Source organism: Festucalex cinctus, chromosome 16 (genome assembly GCF_051991245.1).
Source record: "Festucalex cinctus isolate MCC-2025b chromosome 16, RoL_Fcin_1.0, whole genome shotgun sequence".
Classification (NCBI taxonomy): Eukaryota; Metazoa; Chordata; class Actinopteri; order Syngnathiformes; family Syngnathidae; genus Festucalex; species Festucalex cinctus.
In genome coordinates this window covers 18,982,953-19,007,903 of record NC_135426.1, presented here as the reverse complement: position 1 = coordinate 19,007,903, position 24,951 = coordinate 18,982,953, and the positions used below count along the sequence as shown (strand labels likewise).

Genomic DNA, 24,951 nt, shown 5'->3' with positions numbered 1-24,951 from the left:
GTGTAAGATTATAAAAAAATGTTACTAAATATTGTGTAATAAGGTAAAGTAAATTACTGTGTAAGCTCATGTAAGAATAGACAAAGATGACATTTTTGCTATAATTACATTTAGGTTTATTTATTTTATAAATGTAAGATATTTCAGTTAGTTTGATTTTTTTAAATAATTGCCAATTTTGTTTTATTTAATTAACACAAATTTTAGTTTTTTGTTTTTTGTTTTTCCCCCCCGTTACTACAATAACTTTGGCTGGAACAAACACTCTTAAATTAATTCAATTTCACCAGCGCTTTTTTTTTTTCAACCCAAACTTCCAGTTCTGCACTTTGCTACTCTGCCAAGCTGCAACAAGGGAAAGCAGAAGTCACATTATAGAGAAGAGCTCCAGCCATTTTTAATAACTTTGTTCTTCTGCTTCCTCTATGCGATGCAGATTTGAAGTCTGCCTGTATTGTCCTGATATCCCTTCCCCCGTCTCATTCAAAGGGATGAGTGACCCTGAGTAGCTGTTTTGCCACAGCGGGAGTTGATAACAGATTGGTATGCAAGAAGATCGTTTCACAAACTCCCCCACGCACCACCATCAACACTTGTTGACCACCCCCACATGGAAACCACCAAGGCATAGGGAGGGCGTCTTCACCAACAAGAACATGTCTGGTTGCCTTTGCAGGTTATTCGAACCATTCTAGTAAACGTGTGGAGGAAAAGTGGAGTTGTTCCATTTATCAAAGCATTCCTTTATTGACTGTGTTCAGGAAAAGTTGAAGCGTTTAATAGTGGCTCACAAGAAGCCTGTGAAGCGACCAAGTGAGAAGCGTCTCAACACTTTTGTTGACAACGTGCCATATTTGTGGCTGAGGAGGATGTAAGTCTAGCGTACAGTTTAATTAAAGGAAAAAAAAAAAAAAAGTCTCGGTTTGTGACGTCACCGGAATTCCCCTCCTTTGTCGGGAAGCTATTCAAACTGAGAGCTATTTTCGATTACCTGTAAAGTACCGCGTGTGTGTATATGTCTAGCAAAGATACACATTTGTCTTTGGCTTATTCATTATCGTGACGCAGCCGCAACGTTGTTTTTCTGCCCTCTGCGGCTACTTTCACTTTCGCCGCCGTCTCGGTTGGTGCGTGGGCGTTGTGCTGTGTTTTGTTGTTATACGTTATTGCGGAAGTTTGGGAATTGGAGCCACTCGGAAACCTGGGAGAGAAAAGAAGAGCAACTGTAGGTAGGAAGACGACACATCTTTTATTGACATTCCGGCGTTCTTTTTTTGTTTTTTGTTCGCGTACAAGTCACGTGTCGTGCGGCTTTCAACGTTACCTACTCAAGTTCCACTGTTGTTACATCAGCGTTAACTTGGTCAGTTTGTTTATACTTTGAATAAATCCATTTATGCACTATATTCATTTTAGTTAAAGGCGGAGTAGCAGTCGAAGTAATGGAATAAAAGTAAACTTGAGTAAGTATTTTGATTGTACTGAGAAAATGCAGCGCAACTTCTGATTATTATTATTTTTTAATCAGGATGAAAGTTAAATCGACGTAAAATATGACTGTGCACATTCAGATAAAACAGTGAATTTGATCACATAACATAAATGAAGCCAGCAGAAATTGTCTTAAACTGTCCTTGTTGTTGAAATGAAAGGGATGTTCCCCAGCATGTTGGCACCATTACTGTAAAAACGAGAGATGGACGGACAAGGCGACGTGGGAGACGAGTTTGTGTGCCCGGAGGCACTGCGTGGGCCTCTGAGCTCCCAGCAGGACACCGTGGAGAAGATATTCCGGGTGTCGTTCACCATCGGCACCGGCAACGTGCCGCACGGCACCAACGGGCAGATGTGGCTGCAACTTCGAGGGTCAGATGATCACGTGAAAGCGGCGAAGGTTCGACACGCCCCCCGTGCCTCTGCCCAAGTGGTGCAAAATGGTGAGCAAGCGTGTCGTTCTTTTAGATGTTTGTGAGAGGGCTTGTGAACCAGGAGCAGCAGCAGGAGATGTCCTACCCCGCCGTCCTCAACTGCATCTTCTGCGGTGCCAAAGGGATCTTCATGGACTGCATGATCAAGAGCACGTCGGCACATATTGTGGTGAGTCGTGCTGAGCTTGCAACTTCATTACCAACTGACCTCATTCATAGGCCACAATAAACTATAGTCCAAAAAAATTGTTTGTAGAATTTCTATAAATTCGTGAGATTAAAAATAATACATATTAAATATTATAAAAATATATATTCTTAATAATAATAATAATAAATATATAATATAAATTATTACAAATTATTAAGATAAAAATATATTACAAAAACAATGAAGTATTGTGTAATTTACATTAATATGTTGTAAGCCTGTGTGCCCTGCGATTGGCCGGCATTCAGTTCAGGGTGTACCCCGCCTACTGCCCAAAGCCAGCTGGGATAGGCTCCAGCACCCCCCCCCCAAACGACCCTTGAGAGGAATAAGCGGTCAAGAAAATGGATGGATGGATGTTGTAAACCTCTGAACCAAACACAACTTGCTTTGACAGTAAAGGAGAATTCACAAATTACTGTAATTCATTCATTCATTCATCCATTCATTCATTCTCTTGACCACTTATTCCTCACAAGGGTCGCAGGGGGTGCTGGAGCCTATCTCAGCTGGCTTTCGGCAGTAGGCGGGGTTCATCCTGGACTGGTTGCCAGCCAATCCAAAAAAAACATAAAAACAAAACGTAAAATAAAAAATACAAAAACATTCGACTACAGTTAAAATTACATTATTGGAGTGTTAGAATAACAATTTTTGTCAGTAGGTTCTTTGGTCCGTTTTGGTTATGCCAAAAGAAACATGCATTTTACAAATTCATATTACAGATAAGAATATTAAGATATACAGTTAAACTATGTGTAAAAAAAAAAAAAAAAAAAAGTTTGTTTTTATGGAACAAAGCCTGGAAGCTGTGGTTACCAGAATAACTCTGTAAAAAAAAAAAATTGTGTGAATACAAACCTAACAGAACTTGTATTTTATAAACTTAACATCATTTACTGATAGCATAGCACCAGCAGGTTAGCAAGGGTCAGCGGTAGAGTGGTCACCTTGCACCCCTGAGGTTGTTGGTTCAATCCCAGTCCAATGTGACAGAGATCCATGAGCAAGGTAGTCTAAAGTCCAGTTGTTTGTGACGCTGTAAATGAGTAGTTAAACGCAAAGCACTTTGAGGGTCTTGTAAAGTAGTAAAGCGCTATACAAATGAAGTATCGTTTTCCAAGAACTACCGTACTTCTTTGATACTTTTTTATGCAGATTCTGTCGATTGTACGTTCAATACCAGTAAAATTATGAAGTTGTTTACATTTCCACTTTATTTTTTTTACAGAATTTTCCTGGTAACTTCAGTTGCCGGTTTTCCTCCGTAAAAACAACATCATTTTATTACAGTGTACTTATTCACCTTATCAAGCAAGGTTTTATGCCTCGATTGTGTTCAGGCTCTTACACTATGAATGATCTTTTTGTTGCTCGACATCAAACCAGGTGAGCTCTCCGGGCTTGCTGCTCATATCTGGTCTGACTGAGCCGGTTGTGCGAGCCTATTCCCTCATCGCTGACCTGTTGGAGAGATACGAGGGGGGCCAGGCCGGCTGCTCGGACGCTGAAGAACGAGGTTCGGGTGAGTTGTGTCATTTGGGCCGGGCCTTCAAAGCTCTGGTGGAGAAATGGGAGGACCGCCACATCCTGGATCTCCTCGTTCTGCCGAGATCTGTGAAGGAAGCCCTGCTGGATTTGGTGAAAGAGTCGGGATTTGTGTCGAACCGAGGACAAGTAGAGTGTGAGCGTATCCCGGCTGGGATGACTTTGGGTGTGTCCAGTGCGACTGAGGAAGAACAAATTGATGCTGCGCAGGCGGAACAGGTGGCGACATCGACGGGGCAGGGTGATGACGAGATGCCGAATCTGTCAGCCGAGTTTGGGCTTTGGTTGAAATTCTTCACAGCCATGGGATACACGGAGGAGGCGGTGAAACGAGCTCTCGGGAGAAGAGGACACAAAGAGGCCTCTCAGATACTGGACTTGGTTCAGCAAGAACAGGACTACAGTGACAGGAAACAGCAGAAGAACCCGCCTTGTGAGATGGATGACGAGACGGCGGGACGAGGAGGAGACCTGCCAGGCGAGCTTGGCGGCGCGCAATCCAAGGAGGAGGACGACTTTGTGCTGGGCGTGCTGAAGAAAGCCGCCGTGAGCTGCGGCTACACGGAGCACAAGGTGGCAAAAGCTTGCAGCATGTTGCCGGATGCATCCACCCACCTGCTGCTGCTGGAGCTGCAGAAGGAGGCCAACGCTGGGATGGAGACGGAGAAGAAGAATCAACAAGTTGGAATGACGACGGGCGGTGAGAGAAGAGGAAGTGATTCAGAAACACCTGCTGCATATCCGGATTTCTTGAGCATGAATGCAGCTCTAGCGCCTCCTCGTCCCGATCCTGTCCAAGGACCGCCCGGGCCCGGACCATCACATCCCTCATCTTTCACTCACGTCGCGCGGCCCAAGCCTCAAAAGCCCCAAGCGCAGCGTTCTCCCGCCAGATCCAGGAAATGCTGCAATACGCCCGGCAGTCCCTCGGTGGTGGTGACGGGCAAGCAGCGCTTCCTGGAGGGTCTGCAGACGCCCTTTGAACTCCAGCTGACGGACCAACCAGGGAACCCCAAGCTGAGGACCATCATCATCGACGGGAGCAACGTGGCCATGAGGTAGGATTAGGTAGGGGAGGGAATTTTGGAACTACAGTTGCACTTTCTGATACGATTTACTCAATTTAGTTTTTGAGATATGAGCCGTCGTAACTCTGACTGCCAAAAACGTTTAATAACAATTAGTAAAATAACGATGTATGCCGCCATAAATGTTAAATGACATCAACTACGTTTTTTTCGTTTGTTTGTTTGTTTTTTTAAATCAATGGGCAGTGCAACATCGAAGTGAGGCGTGCCTGGTCAATAGGTTGTGGAATCAAAAACACTCACTAACTATGGCCAGGAGATGGCAGCATTGTATCTCTTTTCAATGGGCTGCCGGTGTATGAAATTACAATGAAACGTGACAAAATCTGATGAAATAGAACTTTTTCAAAGATGAATCATCCAAGCCTTTGTCATATTAAAGTTTTAAAGATATTCATTTGCAGTAAAAGACTAAATATTAATATCAAAATTTTAAACATGTATTTTTCTTTCATTTTAAACATAAATAATAACTTTGTTTAAAAAAATAAAAATAAAAATTGCAGGGAACTTCCAGGTTCATCGGCATGTGTTAAGCAAAATTAAAAACAAAGCAAGTAAATAGTTAGTTTTTTTTTTTTACTGTAAAGTTTTCCAAACTTTTTCAACATAATTTCTTAATTTTATTTATTTATTATATTATTTAAAAAAAAAGTGTAGGGAGTTTTTAGTGTCAGCATTGTCTTTTTATTATTATTTTTTAAATTGACTGGCAAACGGTTTAGGCAGCGTGTACCCCGCCTCCTGCCCGAAGCCAGCTGGGATAGGCTCCAGCACCCCCACAACATTTGTGAGGAAAAGCGGCTAAGAAAATGGATGGATGGAAAATAAAAAGTGTAGGGAGTTCCTAGCGTCATCATTATCTTTTATAAAGTTGAAATTTAAACAAAACCACAAATGAAACAAAAGGCTGCTTCCGATATTTGTATTATTATTTCCATTCACTTTCATTGAAAAGTGTACTTTTTCTCCCCCATCTTCTCCTCCTCTGCAGGCACGGGCTGGGCCAGTTCTTCTCGTGTCGAGGCATCGCTTTGGCTGTTCAGCATTTTTGGGAGCGAGGTCATCGGCACATCAGTGCCCTGCTGCCCCACTGGCGGCAGAAGAGTGACCCCCGCATCAGAGGTCGCCGCACCTGTTGCATTGTCTGCTTGACATTTAACGGCTTTTCCTTCCAGCCTCATCTAAAAAGTTTGCCGTTTTTCCTTTTTTGACCTCCACAGAGCAGCACTATCTAGCCAAGTTGCAGAAACTGGGCCTGCTCTCCTTCACGCCCTCCAGGGAGGTCCTCGGCACGAGGATCAGCTCGTATGATGACAGGTAGTTCTCATAACAAGATATCATATTTTCTGTATGATATACTGCTTTCCAATAATACCCGATCATCGTTGCAGACTCATGCTGCAACTTGCGCAAAAGACAAACGGCGTGATCGTGACCAACGACAATCTGAGGGACCTTTTGGATGAGTCAGCTGTGTGGAGAGACATCATCAAAAAGAGGTGAAACACTCCAAACAAAGCAAAATTTTGGTTGAGATGAGATGTTAGCGGAAATACTGGCTACTGAAACGAATGAGGACGCAAGACTCCCTCATTAGAGTTGTTTGTGCTCGCTGTTTTCTCCATGGAAACCAATACATCAAGTGTGGTGATAGGCGAGCTCCCTCTAGTGGTACTGCCTAAATTGCAGGTCACTTTCTCAACTCTGGCGTTTAATACGTTCGTGTTTAATATTTAAGAATGGGTTGCTTTTTACGGAAGCATATTGCATTCACTTGAAAAAAAAAAACTCCTGTTTTTTTCTGTCATAAAAAATATATATATAAAAAAAACAGGGAAAATTTATTCCAAAAAAACAGAAAAAAAAATATTCCAAAAGACGGCGCATCAACAACTTATTATTGAGTATTTTTTAGTTTTTATTTTTACCTCTGAACTCCAAGTGACCTGTTGCAGACCACTGACCTGTATATATAGCTGGATAGCTGATAGCCCATACAACGCAAGTGCAAGCCATTGAAATCACTGGGCGGCCATCTTGTTACCACCACTTGAAGTTCAGAGTTAAAAAAAAAATAAAAATAAAAATAAAAATAAAAAAAATCCAAAAAACATAAGTTGGTGCTCTTGTTTTTTTGGAATTTTTTTTTTCTGTTTTTTGGAATAATTTTTTCCTCTTGTTTTTGTGAGTAATTTTTCCTCCTGTGTTTCTGATTTATTTATTTTTTGACAGAAAAAAACAGTAAAACAGAAAAAAAAATATTCAGAAAATCAGAAAAAAAAGCTGGAAAAAAACAAAAAACAAAAACAAAGCTCCCCAAAAAAAAATTAGTCGAAAAACAGGATTTTTTTTTTCTTTCAAGTGAGTGCAATATGCTTCGGTAGCTTTTGAATATACGGTACTGGGCAGTTAGGCATTGTTGCTATTGAATGTAGAAAATTTAATTTTGAATCAATACTGCCACCTGTGGCTGAAAAATGAAATGCATTTTCATTTTCAAATGTTTTTTTTTGACACAATTCAACACAAATTTACATTCAATCACATTTAACGATAAGTACAATAAAAACATAACTAAAATATACATTTTACTGTGCATGAAAACAGGTCAACCATATTTGGATATTACACAATTGAAGCATCATAGAAAAAAAACGTCAAAGACAATTACGTCTTTTCTTATTGTTGATTAAAGACATTTTCCCTTCTTCATGTCCACAACGCGCACATGACGTCACATGACCCTCAGACAGACGGCAGAAAATTCGAACCCGAATCCACTCGGAAAACTGTTGGCCAGAGGCTTGCAGGAGTTCCCATTATGAACAGCAAAGGTGTTAATCTACTAATTAAAAAAGTTTCAGTCATAAATGGTCAAATAAAACGACTATTGTAAAGATATATCTGACCAAATTGTTGCAGAGAGCAGCTTTAAGGTGGTACTTTGTGTGAAAAGTGTTATGTTGATGAACCGAAGATACAAAAATAGGCTAAAACAGCCGTGTTCCCCACAGATTGCTTCAGTACACGTTTGTTGGCGATCATTTCATGGTTCCAGATGACCCACTAGGACGAGGTGGCCCCCATTTGGATGACTTCCTCAGTTCAGAATGCAGGTGGGATATGCATGCTATTCTAAAATAAATTCGACATTTTTTTTCTGACCATAAATCCCCTACCAGGACGCCCGACCCGGCTGGTGTAACCACAAATTCCAATTTCTTCCATCCTCCACGCTCACAAATTTCACAAGTTTCGCCTGACCGAACACTGGGTGGCGCTCTGAATGGAGCAGGTGAAGAGAGCCAGCTAGCGGCACAGCAGCACCCCAAGTCCAGAGACCACCAAGGCCCTGATCCGCCTTTTGCCAGCAGAACGGTGGAGGCCACGGCCAGGTTGCGAGAACGTCTTTGTCAGGTGTTTCCTGGACAGGACAACACGGTGATGCTGGTTCTGCAGAGCAACCCGACAGAGAACGACCTCAATGTGCTCTCCGCCCTTCTTTTGGAGCAGTAGAAGCTTCACAGTTCTATCAAATTCAGACCCCTTTTTTTTTAAGCTGTTGTTCACCATCCTGTCCACAAGAGGGCACTCTGATAGCATTTTTTACATTTATCAGAAGATGAAGAATCATCTTCAAGACACACTGTTGGTGGCACCCACTGGAGCTGTTCGTGGTACCACATCTGTGTAAGGACTATGTTGGGGGGGAAATCCAATGGTTGCAGGCGAATGATCTGAACCACTTTTCCATGACTGCCAGAGAATTATAGCCTGATATCGTCACGAAACAAAGAAGCAGCAGGTTTTGAATATAATTTTCTCCCCTTATTAACATACTTCCCACATGATGTGAACTGACGTGGATGAAATGGCCTTTTTTTGTTTTGATACTGTCGACCGGTTCGGCAGCTTTTAAAATAGACAATGTATTTTGAACACATCCTCAGATTTTAATGCGTATGTCATACAATTGTGAGCGTGCTGGTTTACGGTGCAGGCCCACCAAGCACAAAGCATCTTTGAGCATTATGTTTGCTGAGCTTGTGGAATGGCTTGTTTTGACCGAGGCCGGGACACTAAAGTGAAACAATAAATATGAGACAAAGGGTTGTTTTTTTCTCATTCTTCCCAAACAAACATCCTGAAAGACTAGTTATGTTATTGCGGTTACAGTGACGCCTTGACATACGACTTTTTACAGGCTGTGACCATTGACCAAGCAAGTGCAGTCAATCAGGAAAATTGGTTTTAACACACTGTAAGTTAATGATAGCTAATTCTGCTCTATGCTCCTTGGGAGTGTATTCATTTTGTATTGATGTGTTTGTCACGTTCAATAAACGTCTGAAATCACATTCTAATTGTCTCTATCCTTGTGTCTCCACTTGAACTTTTCCCTTAAGTTCGAGCTCCTATCTCAAAACATGGAACAAGCGACGGCTCGTAACTGAAAGCACTCGTAGCTTGGCGTCGCGCGAGCACGTAGACGCGCACGCACCCTCCCACCTCTGCTGTGTACACTCGTACTGGAATCCTCGCTCACTCCTGCCGGGTCGATCTCGGTTGTTCTCACGGTGTGAGAACGGAAAGCGTAGTCAAGTTTATTTTTTGGACCAACTAATAATATGTGAAAGTCTTCGTTTTCTCGTTCCTATGCCACAAGGCAGGCAATTGGAAGTGGAATATGATTAGATTGAACGTGTGTCACGAGGTAAGCTAACCGCACTGTGTTCACATTCAAACTAGTCAACAATGCTTCGGTGCTAAAGTCGTGATTGTCTTTGTAAAATGTTAAGTGCAAGTAAGTCAATTTCGGTCATACCATGTTGAAAAATACTGCACTGTTGTTATTGTCTGCACCTGTTCCCTCTTTAATTGGTGATGTCATCCCATAGTTTCATTTCCAACATGGCTGAAGATGTTAAATTAAATCAAGTGTATTTTCCATTTGTAGTCTAAACCTGCTTGACGTCAATGACAAATGACAATAATTACATTCGATTTAATCCCTCAAATTATATCACTTATCTCTTTGCATGGCAGGTGTGATAGTCATTTTAAATGTGACACATTTAAAGATGATTCAGGACTGGTGTCATAAGAGACATATTTCCAATCTTAACTACAAGCTTTCCTTGGAGTCTGAACATATTTTTCCAGCCCATAAACACTCCTGGAAAGATTCTTCCCAGGTTCCTCCATCACGGACCATCTTGATGTTGTCCACCTCTTCAAATTGGGTCCCCTTGATGTCTGTCATGAGCTTGTGAAAGAGAAAAAAAAAAAAACTCTCTGGGCCAGGTCAGGTGAGTGAGGGAGGGTCGCTTGAGCACGGTGAGTAATTGTCAGATGCTCGGGGCATTGTGAGAACTGTCACAAAACGTCAGAGGCTTGAGAAATAGATTTTATGACACCAGTCCTGGAACTTTTCTGACACATCTCGCACATCAAAAACAGTATGACACAATAAGAATGACATAACTTTCCTATTTTGTGGCATTTGTATTTGAGGTCATGATCGAACAATCGTGTTTTGTGATGGCCGTCAGATGAGCGGAACTCGAGTGAAGGGAGATGTCGACGCCTGATTATCAGACGAGGTGGTGCCCGTAAAATTGTTAAGGTGCTATGCTGGGTGCGTCGCTGTCATGCCATTCCAGTACACACCTGAACCGTGTGCGCTGCTTGAGGAAATAGCCAGAAAAACGAGTTTAGCACAATAGAGGAGCGAGCAAAGGACGTCATTATAAGGTTTGAGTGTGTCATTATCACACTGTTGTTGACCCTCTTTTGTGGCAGGAAGACTTTGACGTCGTCCATCGATGGTTGAGTGCTCACTGAAGGGGACGAACAGTACAATAAGGGAAACTTTGTCATTAACACTGGTCAGTGTCTCTCGCACACGCACGCACACTTACACAATGGGATGGATTAAAAACAAAAACATTCACGGGTGTCCAAAACATGAACTTTGTTAGCATTTTGCTGCCCACTGTCCACATGTTTGCTAAAATTAACTATTAATATAGCCAATGGCAGGAGAAGGAGAAATTCATTCTACTTCCTTGTTTTCCACCAATCTCGCTAAGATGTGTCTCACAATTGTGATTGTTTGCTCATTTTTCTGCTCCGTTTCAAGGTCACTTTAGTCCAGATTACTCTTGTTTGACTTTGTGCTTTCTCACCTAGCTGTTATTTTTTTATATCATAAAATTAAAGGGTCCAAAAGATGATGTGGCCGGGCCAAGAAGCTGCAGCAGCATCGCCTGTTGACGGTGTGGCCCAAACTGGAATAGATGAGCTTGAACTTGGCGACATCGCAGACACTGCTGATGTTGACGGGCTGCCGGGCAGCCGATCGGGACTCAGTCAAGCGTCCGTCCACCTGCACGAGCCTCTGCTGGTGGATTCTTTGTCGAGCGCGACAGCTGTGAGCGCCGACGCCGAGGTCGGAGCGTCCTCTCAAAACTTGGACTTGGGCATCGACTCGGACTACAGCAGCGCTCTCTCCAGCCCCGGCTACGCCAGCACCTCTTTTGGTGGTGACTTAAGTGAGCTAAGTGGAACCTCCTTAGAAAAGACCAACTCTGTCTCACCTGTACAAACTGTGAAAAGCAAGAAGTCAAAAAAAAGGGCAAAAAGCAGACACTCTTCCAAATCTAGCAAGAAAACGGAGGACGGCAGCTCATCGAATGACCCTGCGAGTACTGGGAGCAGTACGGATCATGAAGAAGGACGTGGAAGTACGCGGTCCCCGCGCAGCGCCGCGGAAGGCGTCAGCTGCTGCTGCAGGTCCGTGCACAGGGGCTGCCTGCAGTGTGTGGAGGAGACGCCGGCCATGTTGTCTGGACTGGTGCTGTCGTTGGCTTTCTGCGTGGCCATCATCGTCCTCATTCCTACCATGGGAAGGGTGAGAAAAAGTGTCCGTACGGTAAACCTGATAGGTGAAAATCTGCGAGGCAGAGGAATCATGTAAAAGGTTTTTTTTTGTGTATAAAATTTTATACACAGACGCTTTAAACACATTTAAACTTAGTGAGAAGTTTACTGTAAAACTGAAACATAATAACCAACATCCACTAGCCAAATGCTAGCCGATAACGCTGAGCTAATGTGAATTAGCATAGTTGCTATTGTAATTAAAAAAAAAAAAAGGCTGGCTTTAAAATGGAAGTTAACCCAAAATGTTCTTTACCATGTTGTATGCGCCCCCCACTAGTCTATACGCAGTATTCTGATTAACATTTTTGATATTATTTTTATCCATATCACGGGAGTCCTTTTTTGTTTGTTTGTTTTAATTAACAGAATACAAAATGAACAATTCTGTAACAAATCTTTTCAATACAACAATAAATAAAGGAAAAACATATAGTCATTCAGACAATCGAGTTCAATTTTGCATCAAAAATGAAATTACTAATTTTTTAACCCTAAAATAAAAAAAGAAAAGAAAAAAAACGACACACTTTAATTAAACAAACTAGATAATATTTTCAACATCTTTTGACCTTTCTTATTATTTACAAATTTAAGAGACTCTATGTAATGATTTATATCAACCAAAAATACTTTAAAGCATGGATTAAATTTGAATTTCTTTTTATTTATGAATGTGAAATTTCCCTAATAAAATAAAAAGACCAATATTACAAATATCTGTATCTTAGAATGTAAACCAAGTAATAATATTTTTCCCTTCAGTCTTTATGGTGTGACCAATTTTTTGAAAAATACATTTCTCTATATCATTCCAAAACCCGAAACTAAAAGGACAATCATAAAAAAAGATGAATTACATTTTCTTGAGCAGTTTTATAAAATATACATCTATCATCTAAATTGACAATTGACATTTGTAGGATATATATTGTGTAATATTTTTATATGTATTTCCCGTGCTTTGTTTGTTATAAAATATTTTGGTAGTTTACTTTCGCCTCGAACGCTTCCAGGTCGGAACTGGGAAAAACCAACTTGCATATAACCGACTTCTGACCATCCTCGAATGCAGCATTAGAGACCAATCACAGCTCACCATGTTTTTGGGGTTTAAGCTATGATTGGTTGTTACCTTAGCCCTGAGCAACTGTGATGTCATTTTCAGTTGACAGCAAGTGGCAAAATGGCCGCTCCGTGAGATGGATTTTTTTTGCTTAACTTCCTCAAATCAGAATGTCGCGTTTAGACTAATGGAGGCACATACAGCATATTGTAAATAAAATTTGGGGATTGACTTCCCCATTAGCAAACGCAGAGCTGCTTTACAGAAAACAAAGACAATTCAACTTTGGACTATTTAAACAGCAAAATGTCAAAAGGATTTCTTCAAATGTACTCTTGTGATGTTGACACAAAGTCACAAAAGAAACGATTGCGCTGAACTGTTGCACTTTTGCGCACAGAACATCGACGTCCACGTGGGAGCTCTGTCGGTGGTGTGCGTGGTTCTGATCCTGAGCGCCGGCTTGTTGGTGTGCCTGCCATGGTTGGCCACCGTGAGGCGCTGCGCGGGCGCCCTGGCTCTCTTCGTCTGGGGGACGCTGTACGCCACCGCCATTGTTTTTATCTTCACCGGAGGACCCGTCACAACATGGGAACAGGTGGGGAGGTATTACGTGACCCGCCTGAAAAGAAACTCAACGCTCGCTTCCTCCTCCTCCTCCACAGGTCGCCTTCTTCCTCTTCCTGTCCCTGAGTGTGTACACAGTGCTGCCTCTCTCACTGGCATGGGCTCTCATGGTTGGGATTTGGACCAGCGTTACGCACATCGTCATCATTAGTGTTTATGTCCCGGTCACAAGACCAGGAACGCCAGACTTGGCTGTGCAGGTGTGTCCATCTTGATTAGAGTTGTGAAGAAACGAGGGGGGAAAAAAATCCATGGGAATTTCAAATGGGAAATTTTTGAAACACAGAAAATCCCGCTGGGCTGTTCCAGCAAAGAATGAAAATCAGTGATAGGGTTATTAAAGTTTTGGAATTAGTTTTTAATTAGTTTGGAGTTTTGTTTTTTTACATTTAGTTAGTTTTAATTAGGGCTGCGCAATTACTCGAAATTCCATTACAATTTCAAGTATTACACTCCACAATTATAAAATCAGCATAATTGTAAAAAAAAATATAATAATAATAATATTAATAATAATAATTTTTGAGTTGTTTAAATTTATACATTTGCAAAATAAAATAAATTAAATTAATTAAATAAATAAAATGAATTACAATTAATTACAATTAATTTAAAAATGTAAATTTAAGTAATTAATTTAAAATTAAAATTTAAAATAAATAAAAAAAATAATTAACTAAATTAAAAATAATAAAGTAACTAATTTAAAACATTTTGTTTCATCCAAAAGGAACTTGCATAATTATGTTCCAAAGAATTTTGCTTGTCTTTATGTTTTTGTATTTTTTAGTTTTGTAAAAGTAAAATGTAGTTTCAATTAATTTTTGTTTTTTAAAAAGTATTTTTGTTTTTATTTTATTTCTGTAATAAAAAGGTTTTTTTTAGTTTGAGTTATTTCATTAGTTTTAGTTAACCAAAATAACCTTGGGCCAAGTTCACTATTAAGAGTCAATTTACAATTGAGTAAATTCCTGGTTTATTCCTGTTAATTCTCATGATTCCCTCCAACTATGGAACTTCTCTAAAATATTTCAACCCTAAACTTGACACGCTTTGCACTCATGCTGTAATGGTGTCCAATGCGTAATTTGGCGACAGTTGGTGGCAAACGGCATGCTGTTCTTGTGTGTCAACTGCATCGGGGTCTTCCACCTGTGGACCACTGAACACGATCTCAGGATATCCAATCAGAAGAGAGAGGAGTTCAGCGCCATCCGCTCCCAGAAGGAAATAAGGAAATACCAGCAGGTTTGATCACATCCAATTTCCCTCCATCCAATCAGGATGCTTTATCGCGCTGCTGAAACCGACTCGTCGCCCGTTTGTTCCAGGAGCGTCTGCTACTGTCGGTGTTGCCGTGTTACATCGCCATCGAGCTCAAAACGGAGGTGATAAACAGGCTGACCAAGCCCAAGGGCGATAAGCAAAATAAAAACAACTTCCACAACTTTCACAACCTCTACATAAGGCAGCACAAAGACGTCAGGTGAGGAGGGGAACCATCAGGATGGGGTCATGCTCAACGTGTGTGTCATGCTCTGTCATGACAAGGGTTATGTTTACTGTCATGACTAGGGTCATGCAAGGGTTGTGTTTACCGTCATGACTAGGGTCATGCAAGGGTTGTGTGTTTACTGTCATGACTAGGGTCATGCAAGAGTTATGTTTACTGTCATGACTAGGGTCATGCAAGGGTTGTGTTTACTGTCATGACTAGGGTCATGCAAGGGTTATGTTTACTGTCATGACTAGGGTCATGCAAGGGTTATATTTACTGTCATGACTAGGGTCATGCAAGGGTTGTGTTTACTGTCATGACTAGCGTCATGCAAGGGCTGTGTTTACTGTCATGACTAGGGTCATGCAAGGGTTGTGTTTACTGTCATGATTAGGGTCATGCAAGGGTTATGTTTACTGTCACGACTAGGGTCATGCAAGGGTTATGTTTGGGCCGTGCAAGGGTTATGTTTGGGTCATGACCGTGTGGTCAAGTGTCTGTTTTGAACAGATGTAAGCAGCATCTAGTTTCAACTGATAAGACGCTATGTGATGTCAGAAGCTATGTGATGTCAGGAATCTTTAATCTCTTTATCTAGTCAACAGCCAATCAGGTAATTCCATGTCAGTCCTGTTACCCACATGTCCAGCCACAACCAATCAGATTGATTAGCTGTCTATATAAGCCTGTCTGAGAAGTGTGTGTTTTTGTCTGATTATTACCTCTGTTCCTCTGTGCAACGCCACGGCCCATGTTAGCTTCGCGTCTCGTGATTCTTGATACATTCTCGTTGTTTCTCGTCGAGCCAAGTTTGTTCTACGCCTCTTGATGTTATGCGAATAAAGAGTTAAAATCTTATTTGTGTCTGCGTGTTTGGGATCCAACCCCAGAACATAAGATACTCAACGTGTGTATGTGTGTGTCTAGCATTCTCTACGCGGACATTGTGGGCTTCACAAAGCTGGCCAGCAGCTGCTCACCAGAGGAGCTCGTTGCTGTGCTCAACAAGCTCTTTGGCAGGTTTGACGACATCGCCAAGGTACCAACACGTCCAGTCCAGGAGTGTGTACGCGTGTTTGTGTGCGTGTGTTTCATATTTGCCGTCACGACAGAAAAACGGATGTCTTCGTATCAAAATCTTGGGCGACTGCTACTACTGCGTGTCAGGCCTGCCCGACCCGATCCCGACACACGCCAAGAACTGTGTTCAGATGGGCTTGGACATGTGCACCGCTATCAGGTCAGCTCATTTGCATGTGATGTCATTACTGCATAACTTCCTCTTGACACCACATATGATCTTGTTGCACAAGTGGCACAGAGTTTCTCAAGTTACGAGCTGTTACGCTTTCAATTTTAATTATTTGGCTTAAATAGACTTCATAAGCTAGTCATTTGTTTACATTGGTTTGATTCACATTTTTTAGTGTATTATTTTTTTGTTCTAATTAGGGGTCTCAGGCGTTTAAATTTTTTAATCGTAATTAATCACATGGCTTCAATAGTTAACTCACGATGAATCACAATTATTATTCTTTTTTTCTTTTTTTCTCTTCTCTTCTTTTCTCTTCTTTTAAGAGTGTCCTCTCATAATCTGAGTGTCTCACTCATAATTTACGACGCGGGAGTTTGCATATGTGGTGATTAAATGCGGCATACAAACCTTGAAGAATTCTAAAACGCTATACAACAAACATTGTTTGTTGTTTGACTGAATCATATGGAGGACACTCATAAATCACAAATTTTATATCTGTTCTAAATGTACAATAAAATGTACACAAAAACGAAAAAAGTCTGCTATGTTGATACTGGAATTCCTCCAGTACAGGTTTTCCAAGTAAGGGGCGGTCATTAATCGCGCATTTACAAAAAAATAGTGTAGTTAAAGGAACTTTAAATTAACTCAAAATTAACACACTAATTTTGACACCCCTAGTTCTAATAATGTTTCTTGGCAAAACATCTTAGGCTGTTGGAAAACATATTTAATATTTTTTCAAATGTAATTGGTGACAATTTTGTTGATTTTTGATTTGGTTTTGGCTGCATAACGTGTAATCACTTGTACAAGTAAAATCTTGGTCAAGTGAAGTTACAACTGCATTCCTCTTCTTGACTTTTAGTAAACTGCGAGAGGCCACAGGAGTGGAGATCAGCATGCGCGTTGGCGTTCACACGGGTAACGTGCTCTCAGGTGTGATCGGCCTGCAAAAATGGCAGTACGATGTGTGGTCACATGACGTTACGCTAGCCAATCACATGGAGTCTGGAGGTCTTCCCGGGTGAGTGCATTCAAATGAAGACGGTTTCGTCTCGGCATTTCTGCCACGAAAGTCAACAAATGTTATTTATTTTATACAAGGCGAGTTCACATCACGGATGAGACTCTGAAACACTTGAACGGAGCGTACCAAGTGGAGGATGGCGACGGGGGGAGTCGGGATCCTCTTCTCCAAGGAAGACAAACCTACTTGGTGTTGGACCCCAACAACTCCGGCAGCCTGCAAAGACCAGCAACGGTGGGCGTTCGTGCGGCGTACTGCAGCCGAGACGCAAGCATGTGACGTGACGGCGTGCGTCCTTCAATTCCAGGCCAACCTTCTTGCTACGGTTGAGAACCGGCAGCGGGCGTCCATTCGCATGTCTCAGTACCTTAAGTCGTGGCAGGACATCCGGCCCTTCGCCGAACTCAGTAATCATCACGCCAAGCTCTCCAAGAATATCAACGCGGTCACAGTGAACCAGCAACAGTCATCTGCTGTATGTTGACCGCGCATTGCAATTTGTGAACGCACATTATCGTGTCCTGACTGTAAAATGTCTGTCTGCTTCAGGAAAGACCAGCTTGTCAGAACAACCCATCATGGTATGCTCCATTAAAGCTCATTTGCTCCCAAAAACGTATAAATACGTCTTTGGGACACTTAAAACATTTTTTTTTTAAAACGTATTTATATGTTTTTGGGAGCCAATGAGTTAGTAAATGTAACGAAACAAACCACTGATATTCATACTTGTATTTTTCCCATTTATCTTTTTACCATATTATGCAAAATATTAAAATAAGAAATTTCAACTTATGAAACCCCGTTCTGGGCCTTTGATGTTCGTTAGTTATCTTAAAATGTGGAAACTGGCTGTTAATACGCAATTCCAAGACTGCTTGATCAAATAAGATAATTAAGTAATAAGTATCTTAAAATAAGCAAATTTAGGTAAAATTTAGGAAAATATCTTGCTTAAGATTTCAATTTTTGCAGTGAGATGGAAATTGTGCTTTTTGTCTCAGCTTGTTTGTAGATAACTGTGTGAGGGGGTCGCTGGACACGCTGGATACTGCAGGGTAAGTTTGTTGTTTTTCAAATCTCTCGTTGCCTCTCTGATCTGTTTGTGTTTGTTCCTCAGGAGGAGGGCCAAGAGGCTCGACTGTCTGACGCTGCTTTTCAATGACGTGCGCCTGGAGAAGCAGGTAGCGTCACTTGTCCAACAGGAAGTGAGCGCACGGTGGCGCGTTTGTCTTACATCTCGTACGTTCCAGTTTCGCCTGTCAGAGGTGGAGGGCTTACACCATTCCATGAGCTGCCTCGCTTTCGTCTTTGTCACCCTTTTTGCCGTGCAGATGCTCGTTTCTGACAAGTGAGTGGCACCCATGTTGTTGTGATTGTTTTATGTTTGTCATCTGTCTTAAATGTGTTTGCACCCTTGCCAGGAACTTTGAATTGGCCGTGTCCTACAGCGCCACCTTTCCTGTGCTGGTGCTTCTTTTGTCCATCACGTTCTGTGGCTACTTGCGGGTACGCTTGGCCAAACTCGCAAACAAAACATGTGAACGGATATTTAAAGGGACATTCAGTGATCCGTAACGCCATCTAGTGGTAGAAAAATAGTGTTAGAAGCACACAGAAGTGGCTAAGAGAGACCACATTTCGCAAGCCTACCACCAAATCTTGTTTTGCGTGAGCAAACGAGCATCTCGGCGAGACAGACTTGGCAGCCATTTTGAAGACCAGCGAGCAACCGACCGAGCGAACCGGAATTAGCCGGACTTGACTTGACTTGACATGTTTATTGTGGGAATGCTGAAGCATTCCCACATATGTTATTGTGATTTTTATTCTCCACACTTTTTTGCCGCAAAACAAATTTCAACTAACTTAAAAAATTCATTTCTCCCGGGATATATATATAGTCTGATTCCACATTACTTACAGTATTGGCTAAGTTTAACGTTTAATATCAACTTTTCCCCATTCATTTTCAATGGGACAGACATTGAACTTTTTCCAAGTAACACTTTCCACGCCCACTTCCGTATATATAACTTAACATTAGCAGCTGTCTGATACTGCTTGGTGGCACAGTTGGTAAAGTAATCAGTAATCAGGTGGTCATAATTTATCTCTCAATTTACTTCATAAGCATTCCACATGCATACAAATCTTAGCATTCAGCTTTCAGCATTCCAACGCAATTTCACAAGAAATTGCACTTAAGCTAGTTTTGCATACTATACGCATAAACAGTCTTTTTTTTTTTTTTTTAATAAATGAATTATTAGTTCACCACTAGATGGCGCTAGGGATCGCTGAATGTCCCTTTAACATCCAGTATAATTCTTTTTTTTTTTCCTTCAGAAATGGAATTCCAAAATACCGTCCCGCATTAACTGGATATCAGGACTGTCTCGTGGTGTCTCAAACAAGGCGGCGCTGCGGCTGTTTATCGTCTGCCTGAGTTTGCTCATCACACTGCTGATGGCCATCCTCAACTTTGTGAGCCTTTTGCTATCATTTTCTAATATACAGTTGGACCTCTTTTTATGAATGTAAATACAGTTCACAATAAAAATGATTGTGAATGCACATTACCATGAGAAAGTACATTAGAAGCAAGTTACTGAGCAATATCTTAGACTCATAGAAATATGTCAAGCCTAACTTGTGAATAATATATATTTTTTACATACCAAATTCCCATTTACTTTTTTGTTTTTTTTTCAGATAATTTTAACATAAAACTACCAAATAAACCTTATATTACACAAGTGCTCTTAACTTTTCTATAATTTAAGGTCTTTGCTTTTCTCCAGTCACATCTTTAGCCACATCAACTGCCTTGTTCTTGTTCTTGTGCAGCGTTCTCACGTTTCGCTCCTTATTTGACCTCCTCAGGTCTTCATCCCGGGAAACAACTGCACCGAAATCAACGAGAGGAGCTCGCTGGAGAGTCTCCGACTCTACACTGTGCCTGTGAGTTATCACTGAACATGTGTGGGACCCTCTGAATATGGCAAGCCATTTGAGCATTTATTCGATATGATAATGCACTTTATCGTCATCAATATTGAGAGTACATGGAAAATTCAGCGCATTGTAGGTTATTAACTCTTTGACCGCCAAAACATTTAATGTTTAGTAAAATCACATTTTTTATTTTATTTTATTTTATTATTATTATTTTTTTTTTTTTGTGAATTTATCAGTGGTCAGTGCAACGTCCAAGTGCAGCGCAACCAGGTCAATGGGTTGTGAAATTTAAACAAAAAAACAAAACAAAAAATCCCACTAACTATGGCCAGCAGATGGCAGCGATTGCTGCTCGGGCCCTAACTAGAGCTGCAAATTACAATGAAACATGACGCAATCTGATGAAATAGAACGTTTTCAAGGCTGACGCTAATGATCAAAGCTTAAACCTATTAAACCTAATTTGACGAAGCGTCACTAAACAAAAAAATATTAGTATCAAAGTCACTGTTGTGGCAAAAATGTATCTTTTCTTTTCAATTTTCGCTCAATGTCACTCAAATGACCCATTTTTAAATGGTGATTACTAAAGAACAGAGTAAGGTAGAAACATACTTTTTTTTCATAATGAAAGAATGGAACGCGATCTTTCATGTGGTAGCCATGTTGTTTATGTAGCAAAAGAACACAGTATTCTGTTTGCTTTGAAAAATGAGTTAAAATGCTCGAAATCCGCTGGCATTGGGGGGTTGTTTTTGATAACGTGTGGCAGTTAAAAGAGTTAAAGGATACACGCTCAAACGTCTTTCCATCCATCCAGTACTACTTGTACTGCTGCCTGCTGGCCATGCTCGGCGTCATCGTCTTCGTCAGGATCTGTTTGTCGGTGAAGGCTCTGCTCCTCACGCTGGCCGTGGTGGTCTACTTGGCCCTCTTCCTCCACGTGTACGCCAACCGCTCGTCCTGCCTGATCGGCCTGCTGTACAACAACAACACCAAGTGAGCGAGCGGCTTTGTCTGACCGGAGATCCGAGGTGCTCCGGTGACCTTTTGCCTCGGAGTGACGCGCTCTGGCTCATTCCGATCTGTGTGCCCCTTTCCCAGGCCCGGTGTACTGAAGGACCCTCAGATCATGTCTGGTGTTTGGCTGGTCATCTTTTATATTGTTTGCCTGATCCTGGCCAGACAGGTGCGTGCGTGCGCGATACACGGAAACTTGCATTCTATCGGGTCAGTCAAAGAACGCAATAAGGACCATTCATGAAGTAATGCACTCTTTTTTGAAAAGGTCTCTTTTTATATCACAAAAACCTGGCATTTGAACAAGGGTGTGCAGACTTTTTATAATATGTACGTATTTTGGACTGCAATTATTGATTGATAATTTATTAGGGGTGTAACGATAAGGGCAATATCGTGATATTAAAACGGCCACAATATCGTCGTCGTCATGTTCACGATATTTAAAAGCAACACATCTGTTAAAAAAAATAAAAGTCAGGTTGATTTCCATTTGTGCCGTTCTAGCACCCTCTTGTGGCTATTTTTTAGTGCAATTTAATTTTCATTAGGGATGTTTTGGCCCTTCTATGTTTAAAATCAACACTAATTGTCAGATGAAGGGGAACATAATATGCCTGTGACTCGACTCAATATGTGCATTCATTTCCGAGTCAGCGCCTCAATATTAAACGTTATTAAATGTTATTAGAGATTGTAGGTGGTTTATATGCATTGCTGTTATGTACAAAAGCACAATATTGTGCTTTTTTTTTTTTAGTATGAACTTATTTTTTTACAATATTCTGACCTTTTTTAAATATTGCCAACCTCCCCACAATATCGTAATAATCGTATCATGAGCTTTATATCGTGATATCGTATTGTGCTGTTTGGATATCGTTACATCCCTATAATTTATCATAGCTAACATAGAAGGGGTAGGATCTAAATAAGTTTCAAGGAAGTACATAATATTTCAGCATTTATGTTGCAGAATGTTCACTTCCTTGTTTTTTTTTTCCACCCTCACTGTCAGGATGAGCTGGGCTGCCGTGTCGACTTCCTGTTGGAACACTGTTTCAAGTTGGAACAAGAGGAGATGGAGACGGTGGAGAACGTCAACAAGCTTCTCCTTCAAAATGTTCTTCCCCTTCATGTGGCCTCCTTCTTCTTGGGCAAAACTGTCCGCAATCAGGTGATCATCGTGAGAATGTCGTTGTGCCCATTGTTCTCAAGTGCATTGTGCTCATTTTTGTGGCGCTATATAAATAAAACTGACTTTCCGCTGAAATTTGAAGGCCTGTTTTGGTTTCAGGACCTGTACAGCCAGTCGTACGACTGCGTGTGCATCATGTTTGCCTCCGTGCCGCAGTTTAAGGAGTTCTACAGCGAGAGCAGCGCCAACAGGGACGGTCTGGAGTGTTTACGTTTTCTCAATGAGATCATTGCCGACTTTGACGAGGTGTGAAGGACTAGTAGCGTCTGAAGGTTTTCCCAAGCGTACGTCTGACGTCCCGCCTCAACTTCTCGCGTGTCGCTCTTTTGTTCAGCTTCTATCCAAGCCAAAATTTTCTTCAGTGGAGAAGATTAAGACCATCGGCAGTACATACATGGCGGCAACAGGGCTGACGCAATCATTGGATGACAGTAAGGTATATTCATCATAAAATTTGACTCAATCCCCTTCTTAAAGTAGACACCAACATGTTCAAACAAACCATACCATAGTGCATGAAAGTCTGTTAGCTTTATGCTAATATATAATGTGAAATGCCACAGTTGATCTACTGGAAATGAGCATACATGTTATATGTAATGTAATTATAAACCTTCAAACAACTGAATTTAACATACACAGGAGAAATAAAAACATTATTTTGAGCGACCTCTGCTTCTTCTCTTATAATTACATTGCATCGACATCCAGCGGAGCTCAGTGCTGCCTGGCATGTTGTGGCACAGTGTGGTATTGCACTGAAGGAAAGCAACGCTAAATTTGGACTTACCTGTGTGTATATATTGTTAAAACCCATGAATAAAAAAAATAAATAAATAATAAGAAAATGGTTGTTCAAAACGTTTTTGTTTTTTTGTTTTTGTGGTGGCTCACTGGACTTAATCATGCAGTCATGCCTCCTTTGAAACATGATTTCTGGCTCCCCCTGCAGAAATGCGACATGTCCTACAGTCACGTGCGCTCGATGGTGGAGTTTGCTATCGCTCTAAAGAGCAATCTTGAGCTCATCAATACGCACTCCTTCAACAACTTCAAACTGCGGATCGGTAAGCCACTTTTCCCACGTTGATATTGACGTGTCAATTTCTCCATTGGTCATGAGTAATATTTAACATCCGAGTTTTTCTTCGACGAGGAACAAATTGACTCTTCAATGTCCATTTGCAGGAATAAACCAGGGCCCGGTCATTGCCGGAGTCATCGGTGCTGATAAGCCGCAATACGACATCTGGGGGAACTCGGTCAACGTGGCTAGCAGGATGGACAGCACAGGAGTGTTGGACAGGATCCAGGTCAGTCTGCTAACTCACCACTCGCTCGCACCCTTCCCCGCTTGACCGCATCCGCTTCCGTCTCTACGTCCAGGTGACAGAAGAGACGGCCCAGGTGGTCCAGAGCGTGGGCTACGGCATCACACTCCGAGGAGTCATCAACGTCAAGGGCAAGGGGGAGCTGAAAACGTACTTTGTGAATACGGAGCAGCCATCTCCACAGTTCTGACCGCCGCAGTTTGAAAGAGAGACTTCTGAAAGGAGCCCGCCGCATTGCGCTGGCCGTCACAACGGACAACGGGTCGCCTTTGTCTTGGGACGAGACATTAAATATGATCCTGATCAGTTGAATGATCGTGCTACTGTGTCTGCATTTGCATGTGAACGCTTTTCTTTTTCCGAACGTCAGATCCATGAAGGTTTGCTGAATTAAATGGACAATTTTTGTTGACAGTTAAATAACCTACATCTGATGTTCTCAAAGTTGTTACACTAATAGTACCACCTCAACAAATATTTGGCTCTCCGAGTGCCAAATGTATTGCACTTAAAAGTTAAATACAGCTGAACTGTACTAAACAAATGCCCTGATGTGTTTTGTTTCAGTTGAAAACTTATGCACAGCTTGAACATTTAATTCAGTCTCACGTGATGGCTAACCTTACTCATGAGGGGCCAACATGTGGACCACTGAAGTAAATCAGATTTATATCACTAGGCGAAATTGTACTTTTGTAATTTTCTACAAGGTGACCAACTTCAAGTTAATTTCTGTTAAGATACTTGTATTGCACTTTTACTCAACTACGGCTTTCAGTTATGTACTAAGAATGTAGGCAGCACACCAAAGACATGTTTAAGTCGTTATTCAATTATAATTGCAATGCAAAAAAAGATGTAATTTTTTTTTAATGTTGTGAGATTGTGTACATTTTTTTGTGGTTTTTAGAGATGGATAGTGTACAAAACGTGGAAATACTATTTATGAACTAATAGAATTGAAATAAAAACAAATGCAAATATACCTCGGAGGATTTTGTCCCATAGTAGAGCATTTGGGTGGTGCATCGAAAATCAATTTCATAGATGGGTGAGACTTTAAATTTCAAGGTGAAGTAAACCACTATGCATGTTTATTTAAATGAACAAAATATCGGTGGCAAAAATGCAAAGTACTTGACAATGTTTTGCACATTGTAATTTTCATTTTAAATATTGACGCACGTATTTTAAAAGGAAGCCGCAAAGAAACGCCCTTTTTCGACCTGATTGGCTGTGAAA

The 24,951-nt window shown here is 41.2% G+C and overlaps 2 protein-coding genes across 10 annotated transcripts; both read left to right on the top strand.

Moving 5' to 3' along the window:
• The first annotated feature begins 299 nt into the window (after positions 1-299).
• khnyn (KH and NYN domain containing) lies at positions 300-9,136 on the top strand. 7 transcript variants are annotated; one of them, XM_077500441.1, is made up of 10 exons: positions 640-676; positions 762-871; positions 1,666-1,894; positions 1,963-2,097; positions 3,529-4,745; positions 5,770-5,900; positions 5,999-6,095; positions 6,170-6,277; positions 7,793-7,894; positions 7,961-9,136. In XM_077500441.1, exons 3-10 carry the CDS (start codon positions 1,697-1,699, stop codon positions 8,292-8,294), a joined length of 2,322 nt encoding a protein of 773 aa, XP_077356567.1. In that variant the 5' UTR covers positions 640-676; positions 762-871; positions 1,666-1,696; the 3' UTR covers positions 8,295-9,136. The 7 variants fall into 7 exon arrangements, with proteins under 7 accessions (XP_077356566.1, XP_077356567.1, XP_077356564.1 ...); XM_077500440.1 differs by having other exon boundaries at positions 300-871; XM_077500438.1 differs by lacking the exons at positions 640-676; positions 762-871 and adding an exon at positions 938-1,225 and having other exon boundaries at positions 1,653-1,894.
• A 145-nt stretch (positions 9,137-9,281) lies between these two features.
• LOC144003791 (adenylate cyclase type 2) lies at positions 9,282-24,694 on the top strand. Of its 3 annotated transcripts, XM_077500355.1 has the most exons (28): positions 9,282-9,492; positions 9,963-10,404; positions 10,581-10,666; positions 11,001-11,691; positions 13,187-13,384; positions 13,452-13,613; positions 14,512-14,661; positions 14,745-14,899; positions 15,839-15,950; positions 16,024-16,151; positions 17,038-17,196; positions 17,277-17,433; positions 17,507-17,674; positions 17,749-17,780; positions 18,204-18,257; positions 18,320-18,383; positions 18,453-18,550; positions 18,624-18,708; positions 19,549-19,686; positions 20,086-20,163; positions 20,981-21,159; positions 21,265-21,349; positions 22,199-22,357; positions 22,478-22,624; positions 22,713-22,814; positions 23,331-23,445; positions 23,567-23,691; positions 23,765-24,694. In XM_077500355.1, exons 4-28 carry the CDS (start codon positions 11,011-11,013, stop codon positions 23,897-23,899), a joined length of 3,666 nt encoding a protein of 1,221 aa, XP_077356481.1. In that variant the 5' UTR covers positions 9,282-9,492; positions 9,963-10,404; positions 10,581-10,666; positions 11,001-11,010; the 3' UTR covers positions 23,900-24,694. The 3 variants fall into 3 exon arrangements, with proteins under 3 accessions (XP_077356481.1, XP_077356480.1, XP_077356482.1); XM_077500354.1 differs by lacking the exon at positions 9,963-10,404; XM_077500356.1 differs by lacking the exons at positions 9,282-9,492; positions 9,963-10,404; positions 10,581-10,666; positions 11,001-11,691 and having other exon boundaries at positions 13,238-13,384; positions 14,592-14,661.
• The last annotated feature ends 257 nt before the right edge of the window (positions 24,695-24,951 follow it).

Coding starts and splice junctions, on each gene's coding strand:
- khnyn (XM_077500440.1), top strand. CDS start 1,697: ATGGACGGACAAGGCGACGTGGGAGACGAGTTTGTGTGCCCGGAGGCA. Junction 4,746..5,769: donor GGGAGCAACGTGGCCATGAG/GTAGGATTAGGT, acceptor CCTCCTCTGCAG/GCACGGGCTGGGCCAGTTCT. Junction 6,096..6,169: donor ATCAGCTCGTATGATGACAG/GTAGTTCTCATA, acceptor TCATCGTTGCAG/ACTCATGCTGCAACTTGCGC.
- LOC144003791 (XM_077500354.1), top strand. CDS start 11,011: ATGATGTGGCCGGGCCAAGAAGCTGCAGCAGCATCGCCTGTTGACGGT. Junction 13,614..14,511: donor CGCCAGACTTGGCTGTGCAG/GTGTGTCCATCT, acceptor ATTTGGCGACAG/TTGGTGGCAAACGGCATGCT. Junction 16,152..17,037: donor GACATGTGCACCGCTATCAG/GTCAGCTCATTT, acceptor CTTGACTTTTAG/TAAACTGCGAGAGGCCACAG.